Source organism: Nanorana parkeri, unplaced genomic scaffold, assembly GCF_000935625.1.
Source record: "Nanorana parkeri isolate BGI_ZX_2015 unplaced genomic scaffold, ASM93562v1 scaffold47, whole genome shotgun sequence".
In the NCBI taxonomy this organism is placed as follows: domain Eukaryota; kingdom Metazoa; phylum Chordata; class Amphibia; order Anura; family Dicroglossidae; genus Nanorana; species Nanorana parkeri.
Genome location: NW_017306315.1, coordinates 1888213 through 1900091, shown reverse-complemented (window position 1 = coordinate 1900091; position 11879 = coordinate 1888213). Strand labels below are relative to the sequence as shown.

The 11879-nt window shown below is 49.2% G+C and overlaps 1 protein-coding gene across 1 annotated transcript in view; it reads left to right on the top strand.

The window, feature by feature from the left end:
- Positions 1–6760: 6760 nt before the first annotated feature.
- Positions 6761–11879, top strand: part of TMEM220 (transmembrane protein 220) — a 9654-nt gene continuing 4535 nt past the window's right edge. The window contains exons 1-2 of the mRNA XM_018573303.1: positions 6761–6904; positions 11218–11247. Coding sequence (XP_018428805.1) covers positions 6761–6904; positions 11218–11247 — 174 coding nt within the window. The remainder of the gene's footprint in view (positions 6905–11217; positions 11248–11879) is intronic.

The following is an 11879-nucleotide window of genomic DNA, read 5'->3' as shown; positions in this document are numbered from 1 at the left end:
CGTTTCTGCCCCTAAAGACAAAATGTGAGTTCAGTTTCTGACAAAGTCTCATCGGACAACAGACCTGATAAGCAATAATTATGTGATCAAGCCAAACTCCAGCCAAAAGGTTTTGGATGAACTTATAAAGGGTTAATACTTCTGTGAAGTATCTTTTCCTCTCTTGACCCCATTGTGGACATTTTGTCTCACTTCCTGCCCCTGTGACCCCTGTTCAAGGTATAGGGGGAGAGGTGGTCACCAGGACAGGAATACGCAGAAATTAATAATAACCCGACACAGTGGTGTCACAAGGGGGGTGCGGCCCGCGCCCGCGTGACACCATTGCAGGGGTGACACCAAAATGACTCACAGTCATTTTGGTGTCACCCCCCTCAGAAAAGTCGGGCGCTCGGTCATGGACCGAACGCCCGACAGTATCAGGAGAGAGGAGTGGACCCGGCGGCATACCTCATCCCGCCAGATGACTGTCCTCTCCTCTCTCTGCCGGCGTCCTTCACCAACATGGCCGCTGGCAGGTATCAGAATACTGCCGCGCGTGCGCCCGACAGAAGGTTCAGCACAGAGGTGGGCAACCCGGCACTCCAGTTGTGGTGGAACTGCAAATCCCATGATGCATTGCAAGCCTCTGACAGCCACAGGCATGACCCCCAGAGGCAGAGGCCATGGTGGGATTTGTGGTTTCTCCACAGCTGCAACGTCCAGGGGGTCAAAAACTTTCACATTGTACTGGAATGAAGTCTTTTGTTGTGTCTCCACAGCAAAGATTTCCCTTCACTTCCTGTCCCAACGAGAAGTAAGAGGAAATTTCCATCAGACCATAGATAAAAACCTGGCAGAGGTTCTGTCCCCTCCCCATAGCTGTGGCTGGAGTTAGCTCTAGCATATCCAGCCGCTAAAACAATCACATTGTCATTATAAAGCATGTACAAGAATCTCTGTTAGAACTGAAGTTTAATCCGGTTATATTTTGCCTTCTCTGGCTCCTCCCCTCCGCCCGCACAAATATGCAAATTATACTTTTAAATGAATCCTTTCTGTTTTCATTTCAAACCTTATTTTAGACCTGGTGATGTCATCACTGGGCCTCTGCGTTTCTGTATGCAATGCCGGCAACCACAGCTGGTGGGAGGGGCCAGCAGGGCGCTATACATAGCTTCCTGAAAACATCACAGCACCTGCCTCAGTACTTTTCACAAAAGAGCCCTTAGCCCTCATGCAAGCAGGGGGAGGAGTTATGCAAATATAAAGATGCCTTGATGGGTGGATGCCAGTCTGGAGGAGTGGGTGTTCCTAGATGCTGTATTTGCATACAGACCGCCCTAGGCAACGCCCCCATATGATGCTGAGCCTCTATGATTGAAAGAACTGAAATCCAATGAATGAAAGGGGACAATCAGGCTGGGGAGGAAAGCTTTAATGATGCTGGATGTCCTCCACCCAGGAAATGAGGAGGAGCTCTATCTGAATTGCTGCAGGTTCTAATGCACATTGTGAGAAGCTTGCAGTGTGCAGTGAAATCAGAAGAGAAGAGGAGCCGGTACAACTGTGCAAGACTGAGAGCTCGTTTACACCATGTTCATTGATCAGAGAGCTCTGAGTGGTCTGCTGAATGTGCTGCAGCTGGGGCAGTGGCATCACAAGGGGGGTGGCCCGCACCCGGGTGACATCTTTGGAGGGGTGACAGTCATTTTGGTGTCACCCCATCTAAAAAGTCGGGCACTCGCTCATGGACCAAGAGCCCGACAGTGTCAGGAGAGAGGGGAGGACCCGGCGACATACCGCATCCCACCAGGTGAACATCCCCTTCTCTGTCTGCTGGCGGCGTCCACCACCAAGATGGCCGCCGGGAGGTGTCAATGAGATGACCGCGCATGCATGATGACATCATGGCGGGGTGTCACCTGGTCTCCACTCCGTGTGACACCCGGCCTCGGGACGCCCCTGGCGGGGGGGTTTATAAACTGGGGGGAACCTGTGTCCTTAGCACTTGTTGCGGGGCCACAGCCAGCAGCCGATGCCCACACTCCGGCCCCCGGGGACAGCCGGTCTTCCTGGTTCTGCTGTGAGTCTCATGTTACAATCGTCGCTGCAGAGAGACGACGGCTGAGAGGGCCGGGGATCATTGCTTCACTCTTATGATTGCTGACACACTTGGTGGTGTCTATAGCGGCAGCATTACAATGTAACAAATCGCTACAAAACACAATTGTATCCATTGTTGTTGCTGGAGAGAACACAGACAGAGCTGAGACAAATAAAGGGACAAATAGCGATTCTTACTGCATGAAAGCCAACAGAGGAGCCGCGTGAGGGTTAAACGGCGAACGTCGCAGCGCATAGACAGCGGCGCAGCGCTCCGTCTTACCCGGCATGCCGGCTGACGTCAGTCACATTACGGCAGAGGACTCGGGGCTGCAGTGCAGAGTCACTCCCTGCATCTTCTTATAGGGAAGAGGAATGGCAGCACTCCCAGCAGCCACATGACGCTGCGTGTGCGCCCCTCCCACCGTCACACTCACTGACAGAGACAATCTGCAACCTATGGCACAGAGATGTCAGCTTCTCTCCGGCACTTGTCAGCCTCATGAGAGCTGCGCTGCAGGAAATGCGCTCGGAGCACGGTCTCCAGCTTTCATTTTCAAAGCTTAACTGAACAAACTGAAGGTAGAGGCTGATTGGTTACTGCGTGCAGCTGCTCCAGTTTTAGTAAATACCACCCGCAGGGTTGGCAACAGCAAGCAGTGCAGATATGAATATGCTTCTCACCACCCTGGGTTCCTGTCTGCCCCCTGGAAATGCCCCCTCCCCCTTCAATGCTGTACAATGCATTACAATACGTATGTTAACGTCTGATGTGTGTCTGCAGGGTGCATCAGGGTGGCGTTTGAAATGAATTGCACCGCAGCACGCACCAATCATAAATTACCGCACAATGCATGATACAACGCATTACCTCAACGCACAGGTAGCTCTGTCATACAGTCCTGTTTGGGTCAGGGTAGGCAACCTTGGCTCCCCAGCCTGTGAGAAAGTACAAATGCCATCATGCTTCTGCCTCTGGGTGTCATGCCTGTGGCTGTCAGAATCTTGCAATGCCTCATAGGACTTGTGATTCCACAACAGCTGGAGGGCCGAGGTTACCCACCCCTGCTTTAGGTAGACCCTCGTTAGTGATGAGAGAACTGGCAAGGGTTTAGTTTGCTTGGACGTTCGCTGAAGCCAGCCTGAAATATGAGTACAGTGAACATTCAAGCAAACCGCCTGCAGAGCTGCCTGTATCCTAGTAACCAATGATGTTGTGTGAGTGTCATGGGTTGCTAAGCCACTTACAGCTGGGCTTTACAGCATCATTGGTTGCTAGGACACAGGTGGGTGCACAATGACAAGCAATAACACTGTGGGGCCATTTGCACCTTAGCAACCATTAACACTGTGTGACCCGCACAGCATCATTCTTTTCCAATGAACTGGCGGCCATAGGTTGTCAAGGTGCACCCATCTGCATTCTAGCAACCAATGACACTGAGAATCTTATTCACCTTTCAACCTATCATGCTGTGAGTCTCATTCAGCAGCCAACCAATTACACTGTGAGTCTCATTAACCAATCAAGCAATGACGTTGTGAGTCTTCTTTAACAGCCAACCAATGCCGCTGAGAGTCTTAAGGTGGCCATACACTCTACAACCATCGCAAGACTTTAGTCTTGCGATGGTTGTAAAGGGATTAAAAAACCGTACGATCTGCCTATCTTGGACAGGTAGATCGCACTCTCGATCATCGCAAGCCCACCCCCCTGAGGGGCGGGCTTCCGATGACCGCAATGCTTAACGGGCAGTGTGCGCGTGCGCACACCGGCCCGTTCAGCATTTATCTTCCGAGCACCGTTCTAACCAGCCGAGAATCGTACGATTCCCGGCTGGTTTTCGAACATGCTGGTTCGACAGAAGACGTGCGACCGTACAGTAGAAACGGTCGCTTGTTGCTGGAGAGAACACAGACAGAGCTGAGACAAATAAAGGGACAAATAGCGATTCTTACTGCATGAAAGCCAACAGAGGAGCCGCGTGAGGGTTAAACGGCGAACGTCGCAGCGCATAGACAGCGGCGCAGCGCTCCGTCTTACCCGGCATGCCGGCTGACGTCAGTCACATTACGGCAGAGGACTCGGGGCTGCAGTGCAGAGTCACTCCCTGCATCTTCTTATAGGGAAGAGGAATGGCAGCACTCCCAGCAGCCACATGACGCTGCGTGTGCGCCCCTCCCACCGTCACACTCACTGACAGAGACAATCTGCAACCTATGGCACAGAGATGTCAGCTTCTCTCCGGCACTTGTCAGCCTCATGAGAGCTGCGCTGCAGGAAATGCGCTCGGAGCACGGTCTCCAGCTTTCATTTTCAAAGCTTAACTGAACAAACTGAAGGTAGAGGCTGATTGGTTACTGCGTGCAGCTGCTCCAGTTTTAGTAAATACCACCCGCAGGGTTGGCAACAGCAAGCAGTGCAGATATGAATATGCTTCTCACCACCCTGGGTTCCTGTCTGCCCCCTGGAAATGCCCCCTCCCCCTTCAATGCTGTACAATGCATTACAATACGTATGTTAACGTCTGATGTGTGTCTGCAGGGTGCATCAGGGTGGCGTTTGAAATGAATTGCACCGCAGCACGCACCAATCATAAATTACCGCACAATGCATGATACAACGCATTACCTCAACGCACAGGTAGCTCTGTCATACAGTCCTGTTTGGGTCAGGGTAGGCAACCTTGGCTCCCCAGCCTGTGAGAAAGTACAAATGCCATCATGCTTCTGCCTCTGGGTGTCATGCCTGTGGCTGTCAGAATCTTGCAATGCCTCATAGGACTTGTGATTCCACAACAGCTGGAGGGCCGAGGTTACCCACCCCTGCTTTAGGTAGACCCTCGTTAGTGATGAGAGAACTGGCAAGGGTTTAGTTTGCTTGGACGTTCGCTGAAGCCAGCCTGAAATATGAGTACAGTGAACATTCAAGCAAACCGCCTGCAGAGCTGCCTGTATCCTAGTAACCAATGATGTTGTGTGAGTGTCATGGGTTGCTAAGCCACTTACAGCTGGGCTTTACAGCATCATTGGTTGCTAGGACACAGGTGGGTGCACAATGACAAGCAATAACACTGTGGGGCCATTTGCACCTTAGCAACCATTAACACTGTGTGACCCGCACAGCATCATTCTTTTCCAATGAACTGGCGGCCATAGGTTGTCAAGGTGCACCCATCTGCATTCTAGCAACCAATGACACTGAGAATCTTATTCACCTTTCAACCTATCATGCTGTGAGTCTCATTCAGCAGCCAACCAATTACACTGTGAGTCTCATTAACCAATCAAGCAATGACGTTGTGAGTCTTCTTTAACAGCCAACCAATGCCGCTGAGAGTCTTAAGGTGGCCATACACTCTACAACCATCGCAAGACTTTAGTCTTGCGATGGTTGTAAAGGGATTAAAAAACCGTACGATCTGCCTATCTTGGACAGGTAGATCGCACTCTCGATCATCGCAAGCCCACCCCCCTGAGGGGCGGGCTTCCGATGACCGCAATGCTTAACGGGCAGTGTGCGCGTGCGCACACCGGCCCGTTCAGCATTTATCTTCCGAGCACCGTTCTAACCAGCCGAGAATCGTACGATTCCCGGCTGGTTTTCGAACATGCTGGTTCGACAGAAGACGTGCGACCGTACAGTAGAAACGGTCGCACGTCTCCGTTCACACTGCTCGATTATCGTACGAAAAACCGATCGCATACGATTATCGTACGATAATCGTGCAGTGTATGGGCACCTTTATTCACCTGCCAACCAATGCTGCTGAGTTTCTCATTCACCTGCCAACCAATGCTGCTGAGACTCTAAGGCCTGGTTCAAACCTAGGCGTATTGCATATGCGCGTCTGTCGCGCGTTTTTTTTACCGCGATTCGCGGGAAAACAATCGCGCGACAAACGCGTGTTTCCGAGGGCTATTTGGCTGTATCCCAATGTAAACGCGCAACAAAAACGGCCCAAAGTAGTACATGTACCTTTTCAGGCGTGGGCCGTTTTGTAGCGCGTTAGGGACGGGCTGAAATACGCCAAGGTGTGAACCAGACCCATTGAATACAATGGGATTTAGATGTTTGAGCGTTTTGTAGAGCGTTCGTCGAGCGTAGAACGCGCTACAAAACGTTCAGGTATGAACGAGGCCTCATTCACCTGCCAACCAATGCTGCTGAGACTCTCATTCACCTGCCAACCAATGCTGCTGAGACTCTCATTCACCTGCCAACCAATGCTGCTGAGGCACTCATTCACCTGCCAACCAATGCTGCTGAGGCTCTCATTCACCAGCCAACCAATGCTGCTGAGACTCTCATTCACCAGCCAATAAAAACAAAATAACCCCCCTACCCCCAACAAATTACCTTGAAACATACTGAATCCAGTGAACCAGGAAATAAAATGTCTCTCTCCTGCAAATTAAAATATAGTGACAATATAGGGAACAAAAAAGTAATAACAAAACAACAAAAAACACTTCTGTTATTTGGGCTGTACTGGTCATGAATGGGTTAAGCTGTGGACTAGAGGAAGGGGTTATGGGCGGGCTTATGATTGCAGGGGGCGGGACTTTGTGACAGGCAGGAAGTGTGCCAGCAAATGAGAGTGAGGATCAGGAATACCATCTGCATACAGTCGGCTGCCTCCCTCCCTGTGCACAGCAGCCAGGACTGGGGATCATGGAGGGGACTGTAGTGAGGACCGTAGAGGGGACATGTAAGGGGTCTCTGGGCTCCATACTGTGTGCTGAGTATCAGCTGAGACTCTGGAGGGTTTGCAATCTCCTGATGTCCCTGTTTTTCGCCCTGGCGGCTTATGTGCAGGTGAGCTGACTTTGTGCAACTTTGTTTTCCCCAACAAATAGATTGTTATTAAATATCAGGATAATTCTTCTACACACAATTCACCCAAACATGGAGCGATGAGGACAATCCCTGTGATATGTTCTCCCTTTACTAGAGATCTGGGGGGAAAGTCAGACCTTCCCCAACCTCACGTCTGAACAAACGGGGCAAAGTTCAGGCTGCAACCTTGTCCCAGAATGGAACTTGTTATTGTCTTTTTTTTTATTGACTTTTTTTGTTTTTGTTTTAAATTGAACAGATTTAGGACTTGTTCACACCAAATGCGGACCAGATTGGCATGAGTTTCTGCACACGCAGTGCAGTGTGATAGACCGCGTTTTTTTTATGCGTTCCGGGCCGTTTTTGGTTAAAAATTTTTTAGTTTAAAATGGGCTTTCAGTGCGTTCCAGGGCGTTTGCATGCGTTTTTGATGTGTTTGCATGCCTTCCAGAGCATGAAAAATAGGGCTTGCTGCAGTTTTTTTTACATGCTCTGGAACTGAACGCTGCGGTGTGAACTAGAGCCCAAAATACTATTGGAATACATTGGACGCAGCTTTGATCCGGTCTGTAACTGCTCTGCTCCTGGAACGCACTTGGTGTGAACAAGCCCTTATGGAAAAACTGCAAAATACACAGACATAGCGGCTTGTTCACACCAAATGCGGACCAGAAGGGCATTCGTTTCTGCACACGCAGTGCAGTGTGATATACCGCGTTTTTTTGCCGCGTTTGTGATGCGTTCCGGGCCGTTTTTGGTAAACTTTTTTTAGTTTAAAATGGGCTTTCAGTGCTTTCCAGTGCTTTTGCATGCGTTTTTGATGTTTGCATGCGTTCCAGAGCAGGTAAAATAGGGCTTGCTGCAGTTTTTTTTTACATGCTCTGGAACTGAACGCTGCGGTGTGAACTAGAGCCCAAAATTATATTGGAATACATTGGACGCAGTTTTGATTCGGTCTGTGAGGCTGGGTTCACAGCTAGGCGTATCAAATATGCGCGTTTGTCGCGCGTTTTTACCGCGGTTCGCGGTAAAAACATGCGCGACTAACATGCGTTTCCGAGGGCTACCTGGCTGTATCCCAATGGATACTCGCGTCAAAAACGCCCCAAAGAAGCTCCTGTACTTCTTTGGGCGTAGGGCGTTTTGTAGCGCGTTCATACGGCCTGTAATACGCCCAGGTGTGAACCATGCCCATAGGAAATAATGGGATTTCGGTGTTTGAGCGTTTTGCAGAGCGTAGGAGCGCGCCACAAAACGCCCAGGTGTGAACCGGGCCTAACTGCTCTGCTCCTGGAACGCGCTTGGTGTGAACTTGCCCTTATGGAAAAACTGCAAAATACACAGACATAGGGGCTTGTTCACACCAAATGCGGACCAGATCGGCATTCGTTTCTGCACACGCGGTGCGGTGTGTTTTGTCGCGTTCCGGGCCGTTTTTGTAAAAAAAAAATAATACTCCTGATTACATTCAAGTACTTTATTAACAACAATGTGTCTTATTTGTGTGTCACTCGGCTGTAGATCCTCCAATCATCTCTGACTTGCTGCTGACTAGACATGAGCATTCGGATTCGGACAAACTTGCAAATCAACTAAATTCAGTTGATTTGGCGTTTCGTCCTAATCCGAAATAACGAATTTATTCCCAAATATACTAAAACTATATTCAGGCAAACATAAATTAATTTGCAGAACGCATGGAGGCCATATTGGCTGCTGCGCGTTCTGCACAGACGCACCGCCATCTGTGTGTATATCTTGGTATACACCGAACATACGAGCACAGCCATCTTGGTGTATACCAAGATGCACTCGAAGATGGCGGCGCGGAATCGTAAAACATGCCGGTGGCCGACATGGGCGCCGCTCGTTCTGTATTTTCAGTGTGACATCTCATGCTGAATGAGCAGTGGCCATATCGGCCGCCGGCGCGTTCTGTGCAGATGCGCCGCCATCTTTGAGTGTATCTTGATATACACCAAGATGCCGGAGCACAAACATACGGGCGCCGCCATCTTGGTGTATACCAAGATACACTCAAAGATGGCGGCGCATCTGCACAGAAAGCACCAGCGGCTGACATGGCCGTCGCTCGTTCTGCATTCTGAGTGTGTGGATTCGGAGGCTCGTTGCCTTAGAAACGGCAGAAATAATTGTTTTCTTTGATGAAACGAATGGAAACGTTTTTTGTTTTCATTTGTTTTGTCAGAAAACTATTTTTTTTTTGCGGTGCACATATCTAGTGCTGACACTGTCCTTCCTTCTGGAGGGGGGCTACTTGTGTTCCCCATGTTCCCTGTGTGTGTTGTAGAGTAGTCACCGCTCCAAGCTCGCTCCCGGGATGGACTACAATCTCATCTTAAATTCACTCCCGGGATGGACTACAATCTCATGTTAAATTTACTAATTTGTATTGAGATTGTAGTCCATCCCGGGAATGAGCTTGGAGCGGTGACTACTCTACAACACACACACAGTGACATGGGGAACAGACGTAGCCCCCCTCCAGAAGGAAGGACAGTGTCGGCACCAATTCAGAGATGATTGGAGGATCTACAGCCGAGCGACACACAAATAAGATACATTGTTGTTCATAGTTAAGCTACTTGGATGTATTATTAAGATTGAACTCCGGAGTTTAGTGTCACTTTAAAGTGTACGTCCAGGGTTATCCGGATTGACCAGTTTTTATAGCTACCTGGGGCTCCAAGAGAATCCCCCTCTCATTTCTTGTCCCGGTGACAACGGTTTTACTAGACAGGAAGTGAAGGAGGCTCTACAAAAGGGGCACAGACAGCAATAACAATCTGATGGGAGTTGTAGCCTTTTGCCTATTTTACTGGAGAAAAAAAAAAGCATTTTGATCTCTGTCATTTTTGTCGCTGGAAACTTTCTGTCTGGAGAAAGTGTTGTCACTGGTACAGGAAGTGAACGTTAAAGGTCTACTAATGACTGGACATTTTTTTACCTTCATACATTCTCTGCGTTAAGGTAAAAAATGCCCAGTACCTTTTTTGAGTCCCCTGCCCCCCACACACAGTTACCTGTCCCCGAAGCAATCCTCCATCCAAACTTCCTGGTTGCGGGGGAGGAGTTTGAGAATAGAGGAGCCCTAGGCCCCTTCTGCCGTCGGTCAACCTTTTAGGTGTAGAGGAGAGGCCTATGGACGCACACAGCTACTTGCAGGCACGGCCGGGAACAAGCACGCACGGGTGCCTCTGCAGCTCAACTTAGCTGATGGAGCCACCCGTGCAGGGGGCGGGGGATAGCGATGCAGAGAGGCACTGGAAAACAAGGAACTGAACATTTTTAATAAAAAGAACAAAGGATTTCTTATTGTATGCACCTCCTATGTATACAAAAAACACACAAAGCTTAAATATCACTTTAATTTCTCTTTCACTTCCTGTCTAGAGAAAGTGTTGTCACTGGGAAAGGAAGTGAGGGTTAATCTCTGTGTCACTTTTTCTGTCTAGAGAAAGCATTGTCACTGGGACAGGAAATGAACATTAAATTATCTGTCACTTCCTGTTTAGTGAAAGCATTGTCACTGGCAGAGGAAGTGATGGTTAAACTCTCAATCGGAGCCCCGGATAGCAGTAAAAACCTGACGGGGATTTTAATTCTCCACTGCGCTATCCAAAACTAATAAGAATAAAGTTTTGGCAGGGCTGACACTTCAATTTTCTTTTATCCTAATTCAGCCTAACCAGGCGAGTCGTGACGCATTCAGTGCTATCTGTGCTGACCAACCACACACTTACACAACGATCACATGACATTTGTGTTGGTCATGCGATGATGGCTCGCCTTCTGTTATCCCTTCTGTGGCCAGCTTGATGCACCGATTGGGTACAGGTATGTCACGGTCTGTGACTGTTCCGTTTATAGAATTTTCTGCAGGTTGCCTAGACTGGTGCATGCCCAGATAATGCGACTTCTGTCTTATCCCAATACTGTTCTAATGGTCCATTTATCAATATGTTATAAAGCAGCTTCTCCTAACTACCAACACTAGAGCTGCAACCAACTTATCTATAATAATCAATAATGAGAATAGTTGTCAACTATTCTCATTATCGATTAGTTGTTCGGATCCACTAGCTATCTCCTCCACGCAGGTAGGAGGGCACTGCAAGCAGTGGGCGGCTGCAATAGCCAGCCTGCTATTGGCTATTGCAATTTGAAATGGCCAATAGCAGGCTGGCTATTGCACTCGCCCACTACCATTAAATTTATGAAAATAATCATCAGTTGCAGACCTAACCGACACCTTGTATTTTCCCTTACAGATCAATGACCCGGATGCCGGCATGTGGATTGTAAGTGCACCCACGGAAACTTTTTTTTTTCTTTATAAAACTAACATAAGAGTGATTGCTTGTTGAACGGGATGAAATTCCAAGTGTAGATAAAAATGATTCTTAGTGGTATACAAAGTGTAAAGAATGTAATGTATAGCACAGGATACATAGGTGGGCAGTCTGAGGAATGCAACACACAGCACAGCAGTCTGGTCCCTGGTCCCGGATCGCTCTCCAAACTTTCTGACAATGGCTTTAAGAAGAAACATCCGGGGAAACAGACGGGTGCACAATCCTCCTTGGAATGGTGCACCTGTCTACCTGCCTGAAGGGGAAGATCTCAGCGCAGCATGGGGTCCCCGCCCCCCTGAAGGGAGAAGCGTCGGGCTAATCACAGGCGCCTGAGCACCTAAACCTCCCTCTCAATCACAGCCAAGCTTAAAAAGCCGACTAAACCCGTTTGTGCGCCGGACTCCCAATACCCAGGAGATAGATCTTTCCCAACTAGAAAGTCCAATTCCACCAACACGGACGACATGACACAAGACTACAACTAGTAAGTCAGCCGAGTCCAGCTTTGCGTGTCTGTGCCTGCTGTCCGGGGGGGGGGAGGGGGGGGACCCCCAGGTAAGGGTGCCACGTGTCCAGGA